Source organism: Pimephales promelas, chromosome 6 (assembly GCF_988280905.1).
Source record: "Pimephales promelas chromosome 6, fPimPro1.hap1.1, whole genome shotgun sequence".
Lineage (NCBI taxonomy): Eukaryota > Metazoa > Chordata > Actinopteri > Cypriniformes > Leuciscidae > Pimephales > Pimephales promelas.
The window spans coordinates 4,032,063-4,060,000 of record NC_142774.1 but is presented as its reverse complement, the minus strand read 5'-3'; the positions used below and the strand labels follow the sequence as shown (position 1 = coordinate 4,060,000).

General features: G+C 39.4%; 1 protein-coding gene across 2 annotated transcripts in view; it reads right to left on the bottom strand.

The window, feature by feature from the left end:
- The window catches only part of usp34 (ubiquitin specific peptidase 34), a 61,993-nt gene extending 34,275 nt beyond the window's left edge, over positions 1 to 27,718 (bottom strand). For both annotated transcript variants that reach the window (XM_039685422.2, XM_089131957.1), the window contains exons 1-26: positions 27,371 to 27,718; positions 22,648 to 22,735; positions 21,249 to 21,720; positions 19,661 to 19,711; positions 17,986 to 18,135; positions 17,839 to 17,906; positions 16,370 to 16,562; positions 14,969 to 15,030; positions 14,809 to 14,890; positions 14,631 to 14,723; positions 14,419 to 14,544; positions 14,176 to 14,305; positions 13,397 to 13,527; positions 12,213 to 12,946; positions 8,989 to 9,203; positions 6,073 to 6,188; positions 5,869 to 5,996; positions 5,678 to 5,767; positions 5,011 to 5,106; positions 3,700 to 3,782; positions 3,456 to 3,610; positions 3,251 to 3,364; positions 3,063 to 3,162; positions 1,745 to 1,904; positions 1,427 to 1,553; positions 1,164 to 1,311 (exon numbers count right to left, since the gene is read on the bottom strand). In XM_039685422.2, the coding sequence (XP_039541356.2) occupies positions 1,164 to 1,311; positions 1,427 to 1,553; positions 1,745 to 1,904; positions 3,063 to 3,162; positions 3,251 to 3,364; positions 3,456 to 3,610; positions 3,700 to 3,782; positions 5,011 to 5,106; positions 5,678 to 5,767; positions 5,869 to 5,996; positions 6,073 to 6,188; positions 8,989 to 9,203; positions 12,213 to 12,946; positions 13,397 to 13,527; positions 14,176 to 14,305; positions 14,419 to 14,544; positions 14,631 to 14,723; positions 14,809 to 14,890; positions 14,969 to 15,030; positions 16,370 to 16,562; positions 17,839 to 17,906; positions 17,986 to 18,135; positions 19,661 to 19,711; positions 21,249 to 21,720; positions 22,648 to 22,735; positions 27,371 to 27,413 (3,955 nt within the window). In that variant the 5' untranslated portion in view covers positions 27,414 to 27,718. The remainder of the gene's footprint in view (positions 1 to 1,163; positions 1,312 to 1,426; positions 1,554 to 1,744; positions 1,905 to 3,062; positions 3,163 to 3,250; positions 3,365 to 3,455; positions 3,611 to 3,699; positions 3,783 to 5,010; positions 5,107 to 5,677; positions 5,768 to 5,868; positions 5,997 to 6,072; positions 6,189 to 8,988; positions 9,204 to 12,212; positions 12,947 to 13,396; positions 13,528 to 14,175; positions 14,306 to 14,418; positions 14,545 to 14,630; positions 14,724 to 14,808; positions 14,891 to 14,968; positions 15,031 to 16,369; positions 16,563 to 17,838; positions 17,907 to 17,985; positions 18,136 to 19,660; positions 19,712 to 21,248; positions 21,721 to 22,647; positions 22,736 to 27,370) is intronic.
- Between the last annotated feature and the right edge of the window lie 220 nt (positions 27,719 to 27,938).

Below are 27,938 nucleotides of genomic sequence, written 5' to 3'. Positions count from 1 at the left end.
CTCTCCTACCACACAGTCCCACACACACTTGCCGGCTCGACGCGCACACCAGCGCATAAGTAAACATCAGGCCACGGTCCACCTGGCAACTTCATGCGTGTTCACTGATCGGATAGCTATCTGATTTATCAAAATACGATCTTCAATTCCCACGCTATATGCAGATTTAATGGAGTGCACGTCACCGAAAGCAACAGTTATGGGCTGCATTTTACGATCATCAGGTAAAATAAGATCAGTTCGTTTATTTACTTTCAATGAAGATAACTGTGAAAAGCGTCTGCGACTTACTTTCACTTTGATTTGCGATAGTTTGCGCGTTCAGCTGCTCATCCCCTGTGATGCGTGTTGCAGTCGCGCGCGGCGTCATCTGGCCATAACATGACCTGTAACGTTCTCATTTTTAGCGTTTTTGGAAGGAGTACATTTTACATATGTTGCTTCAACAACGAGAGGCATTTACATTTGTCCAGTTTCGACTGAAATGCGGCCCAGACCGCCTCCTGAAGTGGTTTGAGCGATTAGATTCAAATACGTCACGAATGCGTTTCACAGGGCATTTACACCTCTTTTCACGATCAGATAGCTAATATTATCCGGTCAAAGAAAACACATATAGTGGCGTTTATGTTGCATAGTGTGTTCTGTAGACTTGCTATTTATTTATTATCTTTTACACTTTAGTGTACACAACTAGTAACATGTCCTGTTCTGTAGACATGGTTATTATATATATTAATGCTGTACCAGTCCAATATGACTGTCAGTTGAAATAAATATTATGTTATAAGAAAACTTTTATTTATTTGTTTTATTTATTAATCTTTTTTTGATGCGTTTTCCAATAACTTTTGTAGTTTTACATCCGTTTAAAAATATCGAAATTAATATCGATATCGCAATATTCATTATCGATATCGCAATATCACATTTTTGTCAATATCGTGCACCCCTAATAGATAGATAGATAGATAGATAGATATACAGACAGACAGACAGACAGATAGATAAACAAACATACAGACAGACAGACAGATAAACAGACATTTTAAATGAACAGCATTTGTGTGCAATATACTATTGGTTCAGACACCAGTCAATAGAGCACATGTGTTTTCTGTGTGTGTGTGTGTGTGTGTGTGTGTGTGTGTGTGTGTGTGCACCTGGGAAGTCCTGCTGCCGGCTTGTTTGGCCGAACTCCTGCAGCTGCGCCTGCTGGCTGAGCTGATCCTTCTGAAGGTTCTCGTACCAGTGCGTGACCTCTGCCCTCAGGTCAGCCACCTGGTCACTAGGGTACATCTCGATCGTCATCTACACACACACACACACACACACAACATGAGAATCAGCACGTTCATGAAGAAAGCTTTATTAAACTTAGCTTGATGTTTGAGCAATAGTGATGATGATGATGATGAAGGTGAACCTTGTCAGGGAGTCCTGCCGGTTGACACACGATTCTGAGCGGGAGAGACTGTTTATCACTGAGAGCTTTCAGATGACTGCTGATGCCCGTCCCCTCGATCTGCCACTGACGCAGGTGATACGCAAACCTGAAAACACACACACACACACACACACACACACACACACACACACACTCAATAAGTGAGTTTAGACATAAGTAAATGCCATAACTGTGCTATTCTACAGGGTAAAGGTCATAAATGTGACCACCAATGTCAACGTGAATTTCTCATGTATGCATGGTTTTCTTCCAGTGTGTGTGTGTGTGTGTGTGTACCTGCGTCTGAAGGCCTCCAGGTGCGTTTTGAGCAGCAGAAGTCCTCTCTCGATGATGGTGAGGCTGGAGTGGGCGTCTTTCTCCAGGTTAGCAGACGCCATCATCAAGCTCTCCATACACTTACTGATGAACTCCTGCTCCTTCTCCAGACCCGTTTTACCTGCGGTCACACACACTCATTACACACTCATAACTCAGAATACAAAAAGGACAATCATCATAAACTACACTAGGGCAGACTGTTATCCATCCATCCATCAATCCACATTGTTAACTTTCAATCCATCCATCATCCACCTTTTATCCATCAAACCATCCATTGATTCATCTAATTATCCATCCATCCGCTTTTCTATCCATCCATTTATCCATCCAACCGTCCATCTAATAATCCATCCATTCAAACATCCATCTATTTATCCATCCAACTAGCCATCTAATTGTCTATTCATTCATTCATCCATCTATTTATCCATCCAACCATCCATCTATTCATTCATCCATCTATTTATCCATCTATTCATTCACCCATCCATTTATCCATCTATTCATTCATCCATCTATTTATGCATCTGTTCATTCATCCATCCTACATCCATCTATAAATCCATCCAACGTCCATCTAATTATCCATCCATTCATTCATCCATTTAAATTATCCATCCATTCATTCATCCATCTATTTATCCATCCAACCATTCATCTAATTATCCATCCATTCACCCATGTATTTATCCATCAAACCATCCATCTAATTATCCATCCATTCAGTCACCCATCTATTTGTCCATCTATTCATTCATCCATCTACTTATCCATTAATCTGTTTATCCATCCATCCATCCATATTTTTATATTTCTTTCCATCCATTAATCTGTTTATCAATCCATCCATCCATCCATCCATATTTTTATATTTCTATCCATCCATCATCCACCTTATATCCATCAAACCATCCATCTATTTATTTATCTATCCATCCAACCATCAATTCATCTAATTACCCATCCATTCATCCATCCGCTTTTCTATCCATCCATCCATCCGCTTTTCTATCCATCCATCTAACCGTCCATCTATTTATCCATCTATTTATTCATCCATCCATAGAACTATTTATCCTGCATCCATCCATCCATCCATCGATCTATATATCATTCATCCATCCAATACACAATCAAAACATCTCTCTAGTAAAATAATTGAGAGCAATAATGTTTGTTCCAGCATTTATTCTAAATATGAGAGGTTATAAAACTGTAAACATTGAATGTTTATGAATTCTCCAATACACGCAAGAGTTTGTTGTGCACTGACCGCTGATGTAATAGGAGTTGATGTACTGGATCGCAGCTCGACTGATGTCTGCAGACTGAGCCCTCAACGCGATTCCCCACAGCTGATCCATACCACACAACTACAGAGAGAGAGAGAGGGCGAGAGGGGTCAGAAAGAAGAACATATCCAGACGAACCATAGAGATTTGGAGATTCGCTGCATCAAACCTCGCAGTTGGAGCTGCTGTCATAAGCGCTGGTGGCCAGACGAGCCAGATTACACAGATGCTGAAACAAGTTAAGTCCCGTCATGCTGATCGTCTCCGGCTTCAGCTGAGGCATCTGAGAAAGAGAGAGACGGCGAGAATCAGGTGATGAAAGATTCATTCTCATGGTGCGTAAAGGTTAGGGTTTAACTATAAGCTGGCCAGACCTTCTCCAGGAAGAGATGTTTATATGTCTCCATGCCCATCGCGTGCTGGTCTTTACTGCGGACCTGGTTTAGGAACCAGTGCAAGGCGTCGTCGTAACACTCAGAGTCCTCTACTAAACAGTGCCATAGGATGTCCACCTGCTCCAGACTCAACCCTGACACACACACACACACAGGATATTCGCATGGTTACAGAGCAATTCTCACATGCAGCGATGTGTGAGGGATAAAGAGAGACGCTCACTGAAGTGGTCAGGTGATCCGAGCGTTGAGAACACACAGGTGAGGAACTGCAGACGCACCTGCACCTCCGCGCTGTGACTGTACCTGAGACACGTTTGTATGATGTTAAACACTCACTTTATTCAGAAAGGACACATTTAGTTCATCAAAAGTGACAGGAAAGACATTTGTGATGTTATACATTTTAAATAAATGCTGTTCTTTTGAACTTCCTATACATCTAAGAATCCTGTAAAAAATATATCGTGGTTTCCATAGAAATAATATAAGCAGCACAACTGTTTTCAACATTGATAATTGATTTCTGAAGGATCAATTGACACTGAAGACTGGAGTAACGATGCTGTAAATTAAGCTTTGATCACAGAAATTAATTACATTTTAAAATACAATCAAATAAATAACAATCGTGTTAAATTGTAATAATTTTCTAGGGCTGTCAAACAATTAATCGCATCCAAAATAAAAGTTTGTGTTTACATAATATATGTGGGTGCACTGTGTATAATTATTTTATATATATATATATATATATATTAGGGCTGTGCAAAAATTAATTGCGATTAATCGCATCCAAAATAAAAGTCTGTGTTTACATAATATATTGGTGTGTGCTGTATATAATTATTTTGTATATATAAATACACACACATGCATGTATATATTTAAGAAAATGTGTTATTCATATATAAAATATTTATATTTATATAATATAGATTATGTATTTATAAATATATACAGAATTTAAGCGCAAATAATTCTTAAATATATACATGCATGCATAGGTATTTATATATACAAAATAATTATATACAGCACACACAAATATATTATGTAAACACAGACTTTTATTTTGGATGCGATTAATCGCAATTAACTTTTGCACAGCCCTAATATATATATATATATATATATATATATATGTATATAAATGCACACACATGCTTGTATATATTTAAGAAATATTTTCATGTATTTAGTGTATATAGATTTATATATAATTTATATTATATATAAATACAAATATTTTATATATAAAGAATTTTTTTCCCCTAAATATACATGCATGTGTGTGTATTTATATATATACATAATAATTATACACAGTCCACCCACATATATTATGTAAACACAAACTTTTATTTTGGATGCGTTTAATCGCGATTAATCGTTTGACAGCCCTATTTTTCACAATACTACAGTGTTTTTGATCAATTAAAAGCAGTATTGGTGAGCAGAAGAGACCAGCAAACAACAAAATTTACCGACTCTAACACGTAATACAGAAATATAGACAAACACCCAGACTTACAGAGCGAATTTGTGACACTGCTCTCTCACGTCCTGGATATAGTGTAACAGATCATCAAAGAAGAGCTTCATCATGTGCAGCTCCTTCTCCGCCCACCTGCAGCACACACACACACACACACACACAAAGAAAATATGAACATTTACTCACTCAAAAACATCTGTAAACTAATCCAAGTTCCACTTCACCCTTCACAGGGAGTTTGATTGACAGGCGATCTGACCAATCATAATCTGCCGAATCCGCCAGTCAGAAACGCCTGTGGAAAAACTATGTACTGATGTCTTTCAACATTCCTTCTGATGTTCATTCATGTTTATTTGATGCTATAAATGAACTAGAAGAAAGAAATGATCGGTTCACGAGCAGCTTTAACTGAGCGATCTGTCACGACATGATTAAAGAGACGAAAGTGTATTTATTGTTTAAGATTTCTTTTAAAAAAAGGCCAAATTTGAAAGTTGAGACTTTGTTTCATATGAAAAGTAGCTCGTGGCTCAACGGACATAGCAACAGTTATTAAATGGGGCGTACTATCATAATATTTACGAATATTTTGAATTGAAAGCCTGTGTTTATATTATCGGTTTAAGTAATTTTCCTGTGTTTTTGTCATTTTAATTCATTTTTTTGTCCTCTAATCTTATTAATTGGACGTTTCTCTTACATGGTAATCCAATGAGTGTCATAGCTGGAGCCGAACTGCTGGAATGTCCCAAAGAGCTTCGGCAGCAAACGCAAGGACACCACCACCGACCTGATGAACACACACACACACACACACACACAACGGTCAAACATCTCCGCCAGAAGACCGAACCTCTTCAGCAGTTTCATCCAGCTCTGTAACGGCCTCACCGGTGGTTGGCGAGGTTCTCCAGACAGCCCTCGATGAAACGCATGCGGATCTGACGGTCAGTGAACCAGCAGACCAGAGAGCACAGCAACTTCTCCGCCTCATTGATCAAGCCCTCCGATAGGTGGATCTGCTCACAATGACAACATGAGAATCGCAATCTACACACGAAACGCTTCAGATAGTCCGCTGTGAAGCACACATACCGCGTTATCGTCCTGGACTAGGTCCCACAGAAGAGTGTTTCCGTTCTTGCAGACGTTGTCCAGGTTGATGTCAGTCACCGCGTGGGTTGAGTACTGATGTTTGTGCACCGACGGACCTGGAGAGGACAATTAGAAAAAACAAACATCGGATTAAAATGATCATGTGACTTTGGTCTGATTAAATTAACTCAGTGTCTCACTGTCGTATTACTTTGTTTCCTATGTGTAAAAGTTGACTGAAATTACAATACTAAGATTTATGTTCATTTCGATGCTTTCAAATATTAAAACAGCTTTTTTTTTGATGGAAAAGACGTTAAAGCTTCTCTATTGACAACAGATTTATAAAAGATTCTCATAAGAGATTTGGGAAGACAGTTGGGGCGGTGTTGTTGTTCCCAGCAAGCAATTGTGCATTCAAAAGACACAGCCCAGACGTCTAGGCTAAAACAAGACAAACCGAATGCCTTGTATGCCTTTTTACCTAATGCCACTGTTGACTTGGATAATATGATGGAATGTCATACAGACAAAGTTATTTTGGCAAAAACGACATTATTTTGGCTCATAGTCAGACTATATCGTTCTAGTAAACCTAGACGGCTATTGCTTGCTGGGTTATAAGCGATTTTGTAGTGATGGAGATTAGGGCTGGGTATTGACACAAATTTCACAATTCGATTCGATTTCGAATTCACAAGCTTGCAATTCGATTCGATATTGATTATTTTGGATATCAGTTCCAATAAATGGCAAATTTTCTCAAGGAAATCAAATCTCTAAACTAATGCTGTAAACTATGGGAGTCTAGTTGTAGCCTATAGACTTCATTAGCCTAATATGAAGGTAATAATGAACTGTTTTGTAGCTATACAAACACTTAAATTACACTTTTATTTATTTTTATAATAAGAAGATTATATGAAATATAAACATTTAAATGGTGGCTGTCATAAAAACTTGCCAGATTTATTCAAACATGCATTCAATATTGAAGAACATTAAGATTATAATGCATATGTAATATGGTGTATATATTTATCAAAATGCTCCTCTCTAGAGTTATTTTTTCTAGCTGACTAACGAGTTGATGTGGGTTTTCTGAGGTAAATATGACGATGCATGACATTGATTACAAGCTGTTTAACTGACGTCTTTCCTCGGTTGAAACGCTGATTGAGCGAATCAATGTGACATGATACGGATTTCGATAAGTTGTACTCTATCTTTAACACACTTTCAGATGCTCATTCATGTTTATTTGGCGCTGTGACTGGTATTATTAAGCCGGAAGAGAGATCAGCTGCTTCTCTTGAGCTGAGCCAGAGCGATCTCACGCCAAAACACTATTTATGTTTTTGAATTTCTAAAGAAAATGGACGTAATTTGAAAACTGAGACTTTGTAACAAAAGGACAAAGATTACTGCGATTTTTTTGGATGCGCGCAGCCGTGATACAACGTCCCATTCATTCAAATGAAACAGGATGACTAATCGATTCTTGAGATTTAAGAATCGATATCGGTTCGTAAAAATGAGAATCGATTAATATCGAGAAATCGATATTTATTACCCAGCCCTAATGGAGATTGTGTGGTGCTGCTCCGAGACTCTGAAATCCCGCTTGTGTGTAGATGAACACTAGGGGTGGTTAATCTGTCTGATTTCCCGATTCGATTCGATTACGATTATTGAAGTCCCGATTCGATTACAGTCGATTTTCGATTATTAACGATTCTCGATTACCGATTATTGATTTTCCATTTCACAACAGTAAACGAAAATAAACTAGATCAACATATGATTATATTAGCAGCAGCAACATTTTGGTATTAATTGGACTTTGTATTTGTTTGATATTCAGTGAAAATATAATGATGGTTAGTGGGGACATGCAAACATGCTTGTTGTCTACTACTTTGTCTACTAAATTTATTAACTTTAATTTTTTTTTTCAAAAGCAATTGTGTTGCATTATAATGCAAATGCACCTGGTTCTATTAATTGACAGCATTAAAATGTATTTTGAGATTTCCTTCAATTGAAAATATTTGAAGCAAGTTTGGGGGACTTGAAGGGCACCCGATTCAGAGAATCACCCAGAAATTCTAAAGAACAGCATTTATCTGAAATAGAAAGCTTTTGTAACATTAAACAATACCGTTCAAATGTTTGGAGTCGGTAAGAATTTTTATTTAATTTTTTGGGCGAAAGAAAAAAGAAATCTATACTTTTATTCATCAAGGATAAATTAAGTTGATCAAAAGTTAAAGTACAAGACATTTATAATGTTACAAATCGATTATCTGAATCTTTTGTGTGTGTGACTATAAATAATTTTCTTTAAAATTACAAAGTAATGACCCATATAGAATTAATGCACAATATATTTTATTAACATTACAAAGAAGGACCAGGAAAATAAATGTGTGCCTGAACTAGGAGCATATACTTGTAGTAAATAAATAATATAACGACTGGTGCAGCCGAGTGTTTTTCCTCCTCTGGCTGGAAAGGTGTCATATGGCTTATCATATTTGTCGTGTTTCCGTCGTTGGTTTTATTCCACAAAGCGTACAACTAGTGCGGCTCTTGTCCAGCTCCTTTCCCCCTTCAACTTCAGAAGCCAAAATATTTCCACACGTCAGCTTTTAACCTAACAAGGAAAGTGTTTGGATCTCGCGTGCCATCTCATCTCTGTTATGTGCACGCCACAGACGGTCCCGCCACTGCACTTCCGCGCTTCAGAGTTCCGTCTTTCGCGTTCCGTCAATATTACGTTATTATAAATACATATCGATTTTTTGACATTTGTGAATCGATTCAGGATCGTCCACGTCCGCATCGCGATGCATCGAGAATCGATTTTTTCCCCCACCCCTAAGTGGCGCGCTTCACTGAGGAGTGTGTGTGTACCTTGCACCAGGTGCTCGTGGTATATGGAGGCCAGGTTGGGCAGGTGTTGCTGCAGGTGTGAGCTGAGCTCAGCGTGAGAGTTGATCTGGACCAGCTCTTCCTCACATCCGGACTCTTCTCCGTCAAAATCTGCCATGTTCTTCTCGGATTTGGCGCTGACTTGGGAACTGCTGCAGCTTACGTCATCGGCGCTCAGCATGTCCTCTACCATGTGACTGCGGAGAGAGTGAGTGTGTTAGCAGAAAACACAATGGCTCTGCGATTCGATTCAGTGCTGTTCCCGCCAAAACGACGTTATCTCGCTCCCGCCCGAAACTTTCACGTTTTGTCCCGTTCCCACCCACAAAAGCCCATAGAAAGAGGTCTACGCGGATTTTTCCGTCCCATTCCGGTTAAATTCTATTCTAATTCCAATTTCCACACACACAACCAGTGTTGTAGTCGAGACCACCTCACTCGAGTCCGAGTCTAGACCGAGACCAGAGAGAGTCGAGTCCGAGTCAAGACCGAGTCCATAGAGAGTCGAGTCCGAGTCCAGAGACGGTCGATTCCAAGTCGAGACCGAGACCAGTGAGGGTTGATTACCTAATTTACTTTTATTTACTTAGAGAAATCCTTTTTTTTTTTTACTGAATTTACTTAGAGTTTAAAAAATATGATCAGTTTAGGGTAAAAAGGCCACATAGTAGGTGGTGTTAAAAGTAATTTTATTACAATTTGTCATGCGCAGTTGCGCACTAGAAAATCACCAATCACTGGGCGTGTCAATCAATTTAAAGAAATATTTTATTAACATACATTAATAATCATGATAAATATTTTGAATTGAACTCGAGTGGACTCGGGAATAATTCCGAGTCCTAAAAAAAAAAATGTTTGAGTACGAGTCAATTCCGAGTCCAAATGCACATCCATGACAAGACCAAGACCATTAAAATATGGTCTCGAGACCGAGACGAGTCCGAGTCTCGAGTACTACAACACTGCACACACCGCTTTAGATCTCCAGTGACAGACCTGTGCGGTGCTATTATTAGTACTATGGGAGCCCATGAGTCATTTCCCACACATATATCAGTATCTTCCCTCCCACACCCATTCATCTAGCACAAACTAGTCCCGCGCTGCACTGTTGGGACGCGTCCCAGAGATCCTGCGTTGTGCCGCGGGTTTGCAGACTTCTACTCTGAGCCGAAACCTAGAGAGCCGTCTACATAGCCAGCAATTTAAGGCAACTTTTTCAACTTTAGTGTGTGATGTTGCTTTTTGAGCTTGAAAAAGGTCTGCAAAATTACAAAAGCATAAAGTTATTCTATATATCAGTGTCTATATCAGTTAGAGGCCGACCGATAAAGGATTTTGAAGGCCGATACCGATTTAAAATCCGATATATCGGCCGATATTTTTTATTTTTATTTCAGAAACGTGCAACAAAACATTAAGAGATTTCCCTAACATTAGTTATTTGAAGTTATTTATGAGTTTTGACTAAAATAATATGATCATGCATTTTAAAAAGAAACTTGTTTCTTTTATTGTCACAACAGAACAGACTGATGACAGTGGCATTAGCCAGCTTTGTGGTTAGCTAGTCTATGATGAGCCATAATTTAGCAATGGTTTAGCAATTTAGCTATATTTTCAATATAACAGGCCAAGGAGAGATGATCCGTCTCATTGCTATAACTGTCACGCGCTATTAAAGAAATACTTCAGTCACATTGTCAAAAGTTAAAAGGACTGTCAGTCAACTACACTGTAACAACGTAACGTAACTATTACTAGCTAATTCCGCTTCACTCTCAGCTTATCGAACTGCGGCAAAACTGGACATGATAGTCATGCTTATTTGAGTTAAGAGAACTGATGGGGATGTTCTTTTAATTGTTATTCAAGCAATCTATGTATCGTGACCAACTCAAGAGTGTTGCCAACAGGGACGGTGTAGAGTGCCCTCTGGTGGACAAACTATACAACTCCAACACTCATGACATGGTTCAAGCGTGTTTCCTCCGGGTTTTTTTTTTTATTTTATTTTTGAAATATTCATTCGTTGGCCATTATAACTGCTGATACCGATAGTTTAGAAAATGCCTAACCGTACGTTCACACCGCCGCCGGCGAGAGCGGCAAAATTCGCTCTTGCCGCTCTGTTAACGACGCTGTGGAAAGATTCGTGGATGCTCTGATGCTCTGACGTAGATCGAATGCGTGGGGGGGGGGGGAAACGGTATTTAAAGGGGCCACAAAGCAAACAAGCATGTCAGTCGTTATTTTTGCAGAAAATTGATCGGTGGAAATAACTTTAAAATTATAGTGACATGTTTGCTAACGAAATAAACAAATTAAAAGCCATATGTGTGTGGTGTGGCTTGTGTGTTCATGGTTAAGTGCTATTATAATTTGCATTCTCGCTAAAAAAAAATTGTGTTCTAGCACGAAAATCTTGCCTATAAATAGTTTTGCACGCCCTCTTATCAAATTCAAATTATCAACCTCTTCTATTTTGCTTGGGAACTAATGTGGCCGGAACCAAAGTTTACAGGACTACGTTCTCTGGGATTCTCTCAAACGGAGCACTTCTACATTCCGATTGGTTGCCACCGGTTGCCGCCGAACCGCGTCATTGCTTATTACCATAAAGTTGAACTGATTTCAACTCTGCTCGCCGCTCTCGCCGTCCGAAACGCGCCGCTCTCGCCGGAGCTCACCGCCGGCTCTCAATGAAAATGAATGACTTCCAGCCACTTTGACGCTCTCGCCGGTGGCGGTGTAAACGTACAGTAATATCGGCCAATAATATCGGTCAGGCTCTAATATCAGTGTAACTCCCTGAAACGCCTCCATTGTAGTCTTGAGTTTATATTCAGGGACAAACACGTCACAATATTCCTCATTTAAATAATCCTAGCCCGAGACATACGCAAAAAAAGAAGCGAGGTCAGGTCGAGTTGCATTAGAAGTTCCCAAAACAAGTTTGAAGCAGTTACAAAATATTGGTCCCGCCGACCAATCAGAGCACAGTGTGCTTTTCAGAAGGAGGGGCTTCATAGAGACAGGAACTAACAGAGCGTTACTGACAGACTGGGAGGAGACACATTCAAGCGTGAAAACCCTAAAAACAAAATCAAGACTTAATAGGTCCTCTGTAAGATCCCAATCCCATAATGCAGAGTTTTAGGGAGCTCAACAACGTCAACAACACATTTGAAAGGGAGCCTCACCCATCATGTTGGTGATGATGATGATGGTGGTGGTGATGATGGTGATGCTGAGGGCTGATGAAACGCCTGCAGTTGAAGAACTCGTTGCCCATGGCCTCCGTCAGGAAGTCCGTCGGCCGAGGCATGCATGACGGCTCCTGGGAACCGGAGGAGTCCATCTCCGGGCCGCCCTGCTGGGGATCCTGGGATTGGGAATGTAAGGAGGGATCAGCCTGTTCTCCCGACGTTCCCTCCAGGCACAACGATGAAGAAGAGCAGGGTTCAAGGAGCCTGAGGGAGGAAGACGAGGCAGCCATGATGGCGGCTGCTTCCGGAGTGAAAGGGATGGATTTTGTTTTGGGAAGTCCGGAGACGGGAATGCCGGGACGCTCTGGAGGACCTTGAACCTCTCCGAGGGCTTCGCCGGCTTTGCGTTTGCGCATCTCTGACGCAGAAGGCTCTCGGGTTTCTTTTTGCGGACTGCTCTCGGTGGGGACGGCGGGTCTGTCGTCTTCGTCGTCCTCATCGTCCTCGTCATCGTCCTCGTCGTCATCCTCCTCTTCTTCCTCCTCCTCTTCCTCCTTCAAGGCCTCACTGTCAGCCATGTCGTCGGAGTGCATCTCGCTGCCAGGGCTGCCTGCTGATTGGCTGGCTCGACTGGAGCCGGCCTCGTTGCTCGAGGCTTCGCTGCGTCCGCTGCTGCTGCCCTCCTCGCCGCTGTTAGCCGTCTCGTCCGAGCTGCCCTGCAGAGACTCCTAGAATAGCAGAAAACACCTACATTAGCGCTGCGCGATTAATCGCAATTTACATTAAACCGATTTAGCATATTGTGATTATGAAAGCGCAAAGGCTGTGATAATTTTCTACGCGCAGCTTGTCATTGATGTACGACTCAGTAAACGCTGCTCCGTATGAAAGCGCTGTGAGTTTGAGTCACTGATAACGTGCATTTGAAAAAGCGGCACATAAGACAACTTTTAATAACATGCTTTACTCCAAACTCACTCCATCATGAGAGATGAGCTCATCCTTCTGTGAGATGATGCGGCTTCACACACAGAATAAGGCGGTCGTGTGTTTATTAGTCATGTTTAATTAATCAAAGCGTTTCAATCTTCTGTTTATTCAGCTACAGCGGTAGGGATTTCCTGGAATGTTATCGTATGTGAGACGCCCTCTGGTGTTCAGATGGATATTTGCGTTACCTCTGTGTCCGACAGCCTCTGCTGCCCTCGCTTTCCGCTGCTCATGATTGGCTCGTCCATCTCCATGTCACTTCCTCCACTGTGATGCGTGTCGCTGTTGTCGCTGCTCTCTGGGCTTCCTGCAGGAGAACCTGGGGTAAAGATAGTGTAAACTGATGTTTATAGCCATAGTGGCAAAATAAATGAATAAAATAGCTTTATCTTAGACATAGTGGCAAAATAAATACATAAAATATCATTTTAGCATCATCTTAGGCATGGTGGCAAAATAAATACAACTAAAATAGCATTATCTTAGCCATAGTAGCAAAATAAATAAACAAAATAGCATTATCTTAACTGTAGTGGCAAAATAAATGAATAAAAAAGCATTATCTTAGCAATAGTGGCAAAATAAATAAATAAAATAGCATTATCTTAGCCATAGTGACAAAATAAATAAATAAAATAGCATTATCTTATCCATAGTGGCAAAATAAATAAATAAAATAGCATTATCTTAGCCATAGTGACAAAATAAATAAATAAAATAGCATTATCTTAGCCATAGTGGCTAAATAAATAAAAGAATTAATAATTTGTTGCCATAAAAGGCAAATGACTAAATATGGCCCTCTGGTTGATTTATTAGTGCACTGACCTAAATTGAATACAATAAGAATTCAGTGTCTAATTCAGTATTTTGTGAACAGAATCCACATTTAGCATTCAACAAGGCCAACTGGAGATCAATCTTAAATCCGTGGCATGATGAACATCAGAAAGCAGAGGCCACGCACCTTTCTTGTTGCCCATGGGAATGTTGGTGTTGAGCAGGGAGGCGAAGGAGCTCTGTTTGGACAGCTGAGTTTTGGCAGCCAGGGCATTATTCCACAAGGCCTTGATCAACATGGACGCCAAATACAGCGTCTGCGAACCACACGCAGGACGGCTCAGTACACAGTCTCAAAACTCACCAATGTATGAGAGTGAGAGCTCAAACGAGCGAGTTAATGTTCATCACGAATCATCAATCGGCGTACCTGTTCGGTGTGTGCGCTGGGGTGCAGCCCTGACACCAGACTGAGCACGTGCCGCAGAGGAACCGGGTCCAGGTTCTTTATGAGCGAGGGGAACAGGTCGTGGATGTAGCGACTGCAGTGTTTCAGCTACAGAACACACAGAGACCGAGTTAACGAGGCAAATAAACGAGTCACAAAGGCCGAAAAGAGAGACCGTGTGTGTGTGTGTGTACCTGAGCGGCGGCCCATATACAGTCCACATGTTGAGTGCTCAGTCTGCCCTCGGCTGCCAGGAAGTTCAGGATCACTTGGCACTGTTTAATGATCTACAGCAGGAACAATACAAACACAATCAGAAGCAATGAGAGCCAAAACACTACAAGGATAAACACGAGCCAAACGTCTCCTCACCTCGATGTGCAAATTTGGTCCAAAGATGTGCTCCACAACATTGTTGTTGATGAGCCAGTCGGCGAGTTCCTTTGCTATCGACCTGCGGGATCAGACAAACATGTCAACGGACGTCCAGCTCGACTGAACTACTAACGGCAGTGGAGTCGAAAACACTCACGTCTCGGTGTCGGACACCAGCGACTCGTTGTTGCACACGTCATTGAAGGTGTGCAGCTGATTCTACCGAAAACACATTTATTAACAACGTTAAATTCATGAATGAAGAGCTATACACAAAAACTAAAAATACACAGGAGACCTCGAAAAATATTAAAAGTGCGTTTTATGATGATCATTTCTCAACAGGGTCACTCTTCCCTAGTTTAGGAGCCCTCGCTGCGAATGCTCAATTACGATATGTGAATTATGTGAATACTATGTTCACTAGGGCTGGGTATTGACACAAATTTCACAATTCGATTCGATTTCGATTCGATTCGATATTGATTATTTTGGATATCAGTTCCAATAAATGGCAAATTTTCTCAAGGAAATCAAATCTCTCAACTAATGCTGTAAACTATGGGAGTCTAGTTGTAGCCTACTAGGCTTTGTTATGAAGGTAATAATGAACTGTTTTGTAGCTATAAAAACACTTAAATTACACTTTTATTTATTTTTATAATAAGAAGATTATATAAACATTTAAATGGTGGCTGTCAACTTGCCAGATTTATTCAAAAATGCATTTAATATTGAAGAACATTAAGATTATAACGCATATGTAATATGGTGTATATATTTAGCAAAATGCTCCTCTCTAGAGTTATTTTTTTTATCTGACTAACAAGTTTATGTGGGTTTTCTGAGGTAAATATGACGATGCATGACATTGTTTGGATGTGGACGTCTTTCCACGGTTAAAATGCTGATTGAGCGAATCAATGTGACATGATACGGATTTGGATAAGTTGTACTCTATCTTTAACACACTTTCAGATGCTCATTCATGTTTATTTGGCGCTGTGACTGGTATCATTAAGCCGGAAGAGAGATCAGCGCTGCTGCTTCTCTTGAGCTGAGCCAGAGCGATCTCACGCCAAAACCTTATTTATGTTTTTGAATTTCTAAAGAAAATGGACGTAATTTGAAAATTGAGACTTTGTAACAAAAGGACAAAGATTACTGCGATTTTTTTGGATGCGCGCAGCCGCGATACAACGTCCCATTCATTCAAATGAAACAGGATGACTAATCGATTCTTGAGATTTAAGAATCGATATCGGTTCGTAAAAATGAGAATCGATTAACATCGAGAAATCGATATTTATTCCCCAGCCCTAATGTTCACTTTTTCATAAAAGCATGAAATTTGATGCACATGCACACAATTTGCGGTCGTGAACTTTTTCAGAAACGCCTCGTCGTGGCCAAAATGTGTGAGAGTACCAATTTCTTACGACCGTCTTAATAGTCGGGAAACCCCCATCGAGAGCAAGCTCAATCTGATGTCTACTTGAGCAGTTACAGACTGGATTCAATGGGGAAAGGGCGTTTGAGTTTTGTGTGCGCCTCGTACCGTGATCTGGCTCAGTCCGGCCAGTCTCATGGTGAGCGTTGGGCTCATGAAGTACTTGAAGGCCAGGTCCAAACTCTCTCTGTCGAAACACAGCGCGCTGTCCAGCGGCTCCTTCACCGTGCTCCACATCAGATCGGCCATGTTACGCGCCGCGCTCTGACGCAACTCCTGATCCGACAGCTTGCACAGATACCTGGAGAGAGAGAGAGAGAGAGAGACATTCTCAGGGCGGGCAAAGCAGAGAAAGGGGAGGTAACCTTTCCCCCGTATGACGTCATACAGGGGAGATTCAAGATCAGCACGTCTGAGTTTTCATTTTAAGGCAGAGAGAGATAGCCAAAGCTCGGTTTACACCGAATGTTAAAAACCTCAGAAAGTGAAAATTTTAATCAATTAAATGTGTCCGTTTAATAGTTTAATAATGTAATACATAATAGCTGTATGATTTTCAGTCTGCTTTTCTTTTGTAAATCTATGAAAATGTACGTTCAATAAAAAAAAAATGCATTTTATGATATTAATTGAAAATTTAATTATATATAAATGTGTAGATTTGAATATGATATAAAATAATATAGGGACGATAGTTTTTTCTAGGTGGATGAATATTTATATAGTATTGAGATTTAATATAATCTATTTAATATAATGTTAAAATATAATAATCATTTTTATTTGGGATTACTTTTTAAGGTAGATAAATAAATATAATAATAATAATAATATAATGAAAATAAAATAATACATCTATTAAAAATATAATACAACATAATTATATAATAATACTATATAATATAATGCACATATTACTGTAATTTAATCTATATATATAATTAATTAATTTTATATATATATATATATATATATTTATAATTAATATAATAATTTTGTAATTTTGAGATGGGATTACTTTTGGTAATGAATAATAAATGATTATATTATATCATAAATGATTAGATTATATTCTTAGTATATATTATATTATGTGTTGTGTGTGTGTGTGTATACACACATACACGACAATATAATATAATATATATTAAGAATATAATCTAATAATTTTGGGATGATTGTATTTTTCTAGGTGGATCAATATTTATGTGATATGTGCATTATTTATATATGTGTGCGTGTATGATAAATCTTAAAATATAATTTTATTTCTTTCTCTCTCTCTCTCTCTCTAATCCGGTCTGGCTCGAGTCACATGACCGGCTCTCTCAGCCGTCTGGCTCCCCCAAGGTCATGTGAGGAGAACCGTGGCGACTGTTGCCATGGTGAGGGATGCTCTTCCTAGCAACTGAACCGAGCGCAGACTCTTGGCGGGCGGCAGCGCTCTTTCGAAGAGTACTTTGATTCTGCCCTGCCTCCGTCTTGCTCGTCTCGTCACGATTGATTAGATGCAGATATTTCTGCACACATATTAACACTTGTACACTTTTCAGATCAGTTTAGAAACGCACTCTTACCTGATAACGTAAGTGCGAAAAGGGATGATGTGCTGCATCACAGCGGGAATGTGCAACCATATTCTGATCTGTACACACAGAGAAAAACACCTGATTGGTCAGCGGTCAAACACAAGCCAGACTGGGGTTGGCAGCGGCCGGACTCACGTTAGAGACGATGGTGATGAAGGCATGAGCGATGGGGAAGGGGAGAGTGTCGGGAGCGCCGAACTCAAAGCAGTCCTTCATCAGAGAGAGGCCGTGCTTCCCGCAGAACATACACACGTATCGCAGCAGGTGCAGAGGAACCTCCACGTCCTGAAACACACACAATCAAACACTGTCTTCATCAACAGATCAAAGATTGGGCTTTAAAATGAGCTCAAATCAAATCAATTCTGCATAAAAATAGATTTCACAAATTATTTGCTCAAAAATGTATTTAGCTTGTGATTCATAAGCCCAAAATAAGTTCTCAGTTATTCTTATGACTAAACATAAATTAGTAAATAACTATAACACATTAAATATAGAAAACATGAGGTATGACAACTAGAGACAACCTGTAACCTGTTAAATATAATAAGTACTATTAATAAATTATGTGAGTAATCAAAATTATGACTATAACATATGTATGAAAACCAGATTAAACCTGTTAAAATTATACTATAATTCTGATTAATAACAATGAAATGAATCATAATTATTAATAATAATATATTACAATAAGTATGAAAACCGCATATGACCTATTACCTCTAATTATTATTAAGAGCAATTTGTTTAATAATAATATAATTAATATAAAAACTTTTATAGGTATTAAAACCAGACATAAACTATTACCTATTACAATTATAATATAATTATTATTAATAATGTAATTAATAAAATATGTGTATGAAAACCAGACATGATCTACTCAAAATATTACTATTAATATAATATAAGAAATTTTTATATGTTATAAATGGTAATTATATATTATAAATATAGTTTTATTAATATAATGTTATTTTGTATATATACACACACGCATGTATATTTAAGAAAAAAATATTATTTATATATAAAATATTTATATAAATCTATATACAGTATATACGTGAAAATATTTCTTAAAGCATGTGTGTTTATTCATATTTATAAAATAACTATAAACAGTGCACCCACATATATTATGCAAACCCAAACTTTTATTTTGGATGCGATTAATCGCAATTAAACGTTTGACAGCCCTAGTTTTTATTACTATACTTATAAATAACAATGCAATTAATCATAATTATGAATAATATAATATACAAATATCATTTTTAATAATAAACCATTATTATACATTAACTATTTTGTGGCTTCACTAATTATTTGTGAATGGTGTAATTTGTTTGCATATATTTATTATTAAAGGTTTATTTATTAAATATATTTTCTAACATTAACCCAAACTTATGAGAAACAATCCACAGATTAATTGATTTTTGAAATAAAACTGTTGCAGGCAGCAATATTTCCAGACTACAAAGACATCTCTCCTCATTTATTAGACTTCAAGGCATTCTTACATAGAGTTTCAATGACGAATAGCTTAACTTTAATCACTAAAAGCTGTTATGGTTTATGGGAGCGGATGAATCCCGCCAAGAAACGTCTAAACCAAGAACATCCCGTACTTTCACACACAAGCCACACCTAGTCGTCTCAAAGTCAGTGTCGGTGAGTCCAGTCCTGCAGCGTCCACTCAGCATCTACCGAGCTCATAAATCATCTCTAAACGGTGCAATCAAGCCCATCATCATGAGAGAGTGTGTGTGGGTGTGAGAGAGAGAGAGAGACTTACGTTCATATCACAGAAGGAGCCAAGGATATTGCTCTCTTGCGCCGAAATATCCTGAGGGCAAAACCAACAAATGGATATTAAAAAAAGAGAGATATCCACATAAAACCAGTAGTGAGCGACTACAAAAACCACAGAACACAGTTTTTATTGTGTGTTGAGGTTATTCAGTTCACCCAAATCCTCCAGGAATTACAAAGTACTAACTGGAGGACTATAAAGTGCTATATAAAGTGCATAATGCTTGTGTTTTACCTCAAAAACGTCATTAAAAACCTCCATAGTGCATTTTTTTTTCTGATAAACTGGAAATGAGCACACGTACTTGGTACTGACAACAATGATGAATTTAGGAAACACACAGTTTGTTTTCAATCAGAATAAAGATATAATTTGGGAACTTGATCAGAAACATGCACATGGTGTGTATTTAATCCTTCAAATATTCAATTACACTGACTGTGTGTCATGTACACCCGGCCCAGCCGCACAAAAACCTGAAAAAATAAATCCATGACAAATTTATCTCATAAAAAAGCACAAAAAATATCTATTTTGGGATTAGTGATGGCATATTTTTCCAGTGGTACCTAATATTCGCAATCTCTAATTTATTCGTTATCTCTGACAGCAAATGGAACGCCTGTTTTCTTCTATCCAATCAATTCCCAGAGGAAAAAAACAAGCCACGCCCCTTATTTTTCTCATTTAACCCTTATGCTGCATTAGGGACATTTTTGGTCGTTTGCAGTTTAATTTCTTTGACCATTTTGGCTGTTTTAATGCAAATGGTATGAAATTTGGCAAAATTGTGACTTTTTGGATACATGTAAAAAATGTGATCCCATTTTGCAAAATATGTATAACACACACTGTGTAGATCAAATAGTAACACTCAGCACCATAAAGACCAAAAATGGCCCATTGAAACCCATTAAAACGTTGTTTAAATCTGAGGCTGTCAGTAATACATGAAACATGATTTTTGCACAAACATCCTTTCATTTTGAAGCAAAAGCATTATATTTGCATTATATAGTGTATTCCACCAGATGACGTCACTACATATTTATTCCCTATGGGTGGAAATGCACCTTATTTTAGGCAATAGGCAATGTTTAATAGGTGGCCATTTTTGGTCTCTAACGCGCTAAGTGGGATTTTTTGCAAAGTGGGACATGTGATAATCCAAATCTAAAGTTTTCTCTTTGCATTTAGTTTATTGAAAATAATTGAATTTTTGTGTTTTTTCCTCTTATACAAATCGATGGTTTCGCAAACAAAACTGGTAATTAAAGGGTTAAAATCCTGAAATTGAATACATTTTTGGTAGTTATGATGAGGACTGATGCTGGTTAAAAGATTTAACTTGGTAAAAGTGGAAAATAATAATAATATATAATATTTTAGGCAATATTTAATATGTGGCCATTTTTGGTCCTTAATGCACTCAACGGTGTTAAAAATCTAATGCAGCACAAGGGTTAATATTCCGGTTAATGCAGACTTTAAATGCCTCGGGAAAACACTTCTGAAACACAGAGCGTTGTATATACACACACACACACACACACACACGAGTATGTATTACCTCTATAGTGGGGTGTGTGTTGTGTTTGTAGGCCGTGTACAGCGGGAACTGGATCTGGAAGATCTTGGCAGCACACAGCAGCAGTTTCTCCTGGTCTTCTGTGCTCCAGGACGCAAACAGGTCCAGGCCGCTCTCGTTGCCGCTCTCGCCCGCCGCGGGATCGCCGAGCCTGGGCTGAGGGTCCGGTTTGACCCCCTGCTTTTGGTTCTTGTGCTGATCACCATCCTCCCCCGGACCGTCCTCATCAGCAGAGTCCCGTTCCACATTCAGAGGCTCGTCCTCATTGGGCGACGGCTGTGGCTGGGCGGAGCCCCATTCAGGCTCCACCCCCTCAGTCCTACTGTTGCCATGGCCACTGCGTAGGCGGTCCCTAAGGTTGGTTACCTGGGCGATGACCAAGTTAATGAGGGCATAAACCAGTTGGCTGAACACCTCGAGGTGCTTGTATTCTTTAAAACAGCACAGACACTGCCTGCAAACCAACACAGAGAGAACCAGCCGTCATCGTTTTATAGTTCCACCTTCAAAAACATTTTGGCTAATATAACAGCTACCAACACACGTGTTACACAGATTCCTCCCAAATTCAGCACAAAAAGGTCCTGTCCCGAATGGGAATCGGTGAGTGAATGTGAATGAATAAACGATGATTCATTCATTGGTTCGTTTGCATTCACTCACCGATTCACTCATTGATTTGTTCGCATTCACTCACTAAGTCGCTCATTGATTCATTCGCATTGACTCACCGATTCACTCACTGAATCGCCCATTGATTTGTTCGTATTCACTCACCGATTCACTCATTGATTCGTTCGCATTAACTCATTAAGTCACTAATTGATTTGTTTGCATTGACTCACTGATTCACTCACTGAATCCCTCATTGATTTGTTCATATTCACTCACCGATTAACTCACTAAGTCACTCATTGATTCGTTCGCATTCACTCACCGATTCACTCATTGATTCGTTCGCATTCACTCACTAAGTCGCTCATTGATTCGTTCGCATTGACTCACTCACTGAATCGCTCATTGATTTGTTCATATTCACTCACCGATTAACTCACCAAGTCGCTCATTGATTCGTTCGCATTCACTCACTGAGTGAATCAGTGAATGTGGGAATGATTGATTGAGTGAATTAATTAATAAATTAAGACAGTGATTGAATGAATGAATGAATCAGTGAATAACAGTGGGAATGATTTATTGATTGAATGAATGAAAGAATGTGTGAGAAAGTAAGAAAATAATACAATATGTTTGTTTTTTACATTTTTCCAAAAGAAAATCTTGAATGCAATAGGTAAGTTTGTGTAAAAATATTGACTAAATAAAGTGTAAAAGAAATGAATGAGCGAGTGAAGGAAGAGCATGTTTGAGGAGAGCTAACCTCTGTGTCCATGTGCTGATGTAAGCGAAGACTCTTAAGGCATGCTCCTTCTTCAGCTGCAGGCCGTCTGAGCTGTCTGCATCCGAGACTGACACACACACACACACAGAGAGAGAGAGAAGAAAACCGTTAATGAAGTGGCTACAGGGTCCTGGGAGTGTCTGAGAGCAGATCAGTGTTAGAGACGCACAACAAACACAAGCACAAAAACTAAAACACAACTTACACAGAATACAAAAAAAAGTCATTAAGAGCATTAATGATACAATACAAAAAGAAAGAATATATATAAACTATGTATGAAGAAAAAAAAAAGTCATACTTTGAAAGGTAAAAGACTGTAACTGGTTAACGGTAAGTTGAAAACTATCGTTGATTTCACGTGATTTTACAGTACAACACTGTTAAATGTACAGTTTTTGGAAGTGAAAAGATCATTACAAATAATATAAAGTGAAAAAAATGTAAATTAACTCGATTACGTCTGACGTTTGATGGTTTTTGGTTGAAATAACGATGTTTCAAGCTGCATCTAATGAATGATTACAGCATATTATTACTGTAGTCACCATTATGGTGTTCGTTGTGTTTGTGTGCACCTTTGATATATTAGCGTTTACTTCTGATACCCGTGATGAACTGGCTTTCTTTCTCTACCACATGTGTTTTTAAGATGGCTGTCAGTAATTATAAACGTAAAAAAACAGTACATTTACATTTATTTTTACTGTTTAAAACTTAAAATCAAGCTAGTGTATTTTTAACAATTTTTACAGTACAGAGACGATCACATGACATTCTCATTTGCATTACCTTAACATCCATTTAAGTGCCTTGTCCCATAGACACACACACACAGCACAATTATTGGTTTCCACGGCAACAAGGGAGTTGCTGGACTTGGGAATGCTACCTTGGGGTAGTAAAGTTCACTCAAGCAGCTGGTTAGCCCTGACCTACATGAGATTTTATTTCATTCTTTCTTTCTTTCTTTCTATTAAACGGCTTTCCTGTCTTTTTTTCTAGAGTAACAATTCAGGGCATTGTGTTGATGTCGGCTGAGAAACAGTTTGATATGAGGATCCGTTATCAAAGCCGTTATTCTGAAAGCTAAAAACCACAAAAGCACAGAAAAAAAGAAATAAAAAAGGAACAGCACACACACACACACACACACACACACACAGACTGAATGAATGAATTAGATTATTAGGTGCTTTTCAGGAGAAAAAACCCCCAACCCTTACTGACTCATAAGAATAATTCACTCAAAAATTAATGATCTGTGGAAAATAATGAAAACATTTCGAAGAATGTTCATGCTGCTCTTTTCCATACGGATCCAGAAAATGCAGCATAAAGTGTGTGCTGGATTACAAAAACAAGTTATGAGAGAAAACGATTGGATTTAACTGGCGTTTTCTTGTGACCAATTGAAATGAAGCAAGTTTGAATATGCAAAACAAGAGCTTGGATAGAGAGGAAGATTTTCAGGAAATGACTCCTTAAATTTGGTCTGTTCCTCCCACAAATCCTCACGTGACTTCAGAAGACTTCGAACAAAGCGCACACGACGTTTGGCTAAATTTATAGAGCATTTTTCGACCTCTTTGAACATTGAAGGGTCAGTGTGAACAGTTTAAATCGTCTTAAATCAAGGTCTTACAGGTTTGGAGCGTCAACGGAGAACTGCTCCGTACCGAAGGACAAGAGCTGTTCTTTTAAAACACAGAGTTAAAATGCGATGCGATTCATGAGTTTTTATGATGTCTGGCAAAACTGGTTTAGTGACCGAGACTGACCGTCTGACGGCATCTGACTAGGGTTGGGTATCGAGAATCGAGTATCGATTGGAACCGAGACTAACTTTTCGTTTTTCCCGGAATCGTTCAAAAGTAAAAATTTCGATTCCTAGTTTCGATATTCACAGTCCGCCGAGCTGAAGAAGAAACCGCTGAACACCACCAATGAAGAAGCGTCTACCGGAAGTGTTGGCATAACCACGCGAGTCGAACATGAGTAGCTTACGTCGGTGATCCAAAGTGTGGCTTCACTTTTCTAAAAATAACGAAATCTCGGCAAAATGCAAAATTTGTGACAAAAGGAGTATTTTTACAGAAGGATTGTTTCCTTCAGAAAGGCCGTTGGTTAGCAAGGTTAGCTAAACTTTTTTTGACCCTGCCTCTTAAAAGAATCGGAATCGAGAATCGTTAGGAACTGGAATCGAAACAAGGAATCGGAATCGGAATCAGAATCGTTCAAATTCAAACGATACCCAACCCTACATCTGACCCTTCAGAAAATGTCAAATTACAGAGTGTGCATAAACAGATGTCTGCTGACAAATACAGGGAGTGTACGCACACACACACACACACGCACAAACATACACACACACAGACAGGACACGCACACACACACACACACACACACACACAGAGGAAGAGAGTCACACTCACACAAACACACAGAGGAACAGACATACACATAGTACACACACACACTGAGAGGAAGAGAGACAAACACACATAAAAATACACAAAGGAAGAGAGACACTCGCACACACACAAAGACAGACACACAGACAAATGCACAGAAAGACAGACAAACACACACACACAAACACACACAGACAGACAGACACACACACACACACAAACACACACACTTACGACTGCATTAAGCTGGAAAACATCTCTTCTGAACACACACACACACACACACACAGGCACAGACAAACACAAACACACACACACACACACACACACACACTTAAGACTGCATTAAACTGTAAAACATCTTTCCTGAACACACACAGACATACACACAGACAAACACACACACACACACACAGAGAGAGAGAGACGCATAGACAGACAAAAACACACAAACACGCTTAAGACTGCATTAAGCTGTAAAACATCCCTCCTGAACACACACAGACACACACACAGAGAGACAAACACACACACACACACAGACGCACAGACAGACACACTTAAGACTGCATTAAGCTGGAAAACATCTCTCCTGAACAGACTGCCAGATTAACACCCGCACAAATGAAGGGTGTGTTTCTGTTGTCTATCTACACACAGCACCTCGTCCGAGAGGTCAAATGTCAGGCTGCACATGCGCATACGGGGCCGCCACTCACCACGACACGAGACATGCCTGAAGGCCAAACACACACACTCACGAGAACTCACAAAACACACCATCAAATCATTCACACGTTTAGACTTCATTACCCTCCGTCAAAAACAAGAACACCAAACGGCTGGAAACCAACATTAAACAGATCACATGACCACGCCACAACATTTAGGACAGCAACCGGCTGTCCCTATAGGACGGAAGTGTGTATGACTGAAAAACGCATCCTCGTTGTTTGAGAAAAAACCCTGACATCCATGATCCGAAAAGAAAAGACACACTTTCAGGCTTTGCTGCAAATATCTGACACTTCAGTGAGGGATGACGGCCAAAAATTCAATTTGATAGAATTAATAAAGCAAACTCACTTATAAGTCTCAAAACAGCACCAAAAACACCATGCTAATGACTCTGGACATGTATGTTACTACATGGATTGTGCCTTTTGGTTATACGGTCTCATTGTAATACCATGTTTTTGAACACTTATTTATTACATGGCAACAGTAATAGCACTTTTTTACACCATCATGTGAATTTTTACTGTATTCTTTGGAGTACTATTGGCTAAATTAAAGTGGAAATCAATCAGTACCATGGTATATATCAGCATATATGCCATCTGACAGCATAACTTTGGCCTAATTTCACTGTATTATCATGCTAATACTGTGGTAATCTAGCAGTAGCACTGTGTTTTGTCCAGAAGCAGCATCTGATATCATAACTACACAAACAGACCATGTTTTTTCAGCACTTAACGATTAAAGATGGCATACCAATACGTTAAGTATACTTTAATATGGTATTCTCATCCCTGCACATCAGCTATATCATCAGTCACTGTTTTCACACACCAAGACATCAGTACTGAAGCAAAGAAAGCACATTGATCCACACATCACACACTCTCTCCACTCCATCCAACAAAGCCCACAAACACAAATTCTGTCCGGCAGCCATCATCATCGGGCCAAAGACTGCAAAAACACACTCATCACGACTGTCAGATCACCTCATCCATCATAAAACACTCGGTCGAGCGGAATTACAGTGCGATCGGGGTTGTTTGGGGTGATCAGATGTTGATCTGTGTGCATTTTAAAGGATGACAATGTCAAAAACACTTCTGCTAATGCTAATGCTAATGTCAGTTCAACTTCCCATCAGCCTCCAAACATATGAAAACAAACCGATGTTCAACGCACACGTCAGTGTTTTCTGGTGATTCCGGGTAAAATAAACAACAGATTTCGTTGCTAATCTGGATTTGGCGATTTAATGCTGAAATGATGAGAGGCTAACAGGTTCTGGTAGCATTGCGTTAATAAAACAGATCTCAAAATCAAACAAAACCCAAATAATGACAGCCAAATGGTGCTTGAGGGCTCTTATAAATGCACATGTTGACAAGCGTGATAAAGATTCAACATTAAACGTGAAAATCTGCACTGATGTGAGGCAGTGAGACGCATGCTCGAACAGTCATGCTAACAACTTGCTGCAAACAACTACAAAAACACAACAAACACACACTCACAAAAAAATAAAAATGCAGGTGACTTACTCTCATTGAGCACCTCCAGCAGCTCGGCGCAGTTCTCACACATGGTTCATAAAGGCGGAAAGTGTATTCAGACCATTGGAGAAATAAAATGTTGCCTGTTTTTCTCTGTCTTTTTAAGGGGGTGTTTAAGGCCCGACGAAATGCTTGATGAATGCTCGTTATTTTGAGACAACACAACCAGGGAGGTTTGGGCTCATGCAAGCGGGATTATTTGCCGAAATGTCCAGGGTGAAGACAGTAAATGTGAGGCACTAAAGGAGCGGAGAGTCAGTCTCCGAGCAGAGCGTTACTGTGCAGACTAGCACATACGGCAGCCATGATGAACAGCAGGGACGGGAGTTACACTTCGGTTGTTTCCGCCGGCCACCTCGGAGGTGTTCGGGTGTTTCCGGCAGTGTTCGCGGTCGTTCGGAGGCTAGCGGATGACGTTGGGAGAGACGTCGTCGGTTTCCGCCGAGTCATCTCGCAGCTCGTTCGGCCTTTTTCGGAAAACTGGCAAAGAGAAAGGGAGGGGCGACCGTTGTTACACATCGGGTGTTTTCGTAAGCTCCGCCTGGTTCCGGTCGTA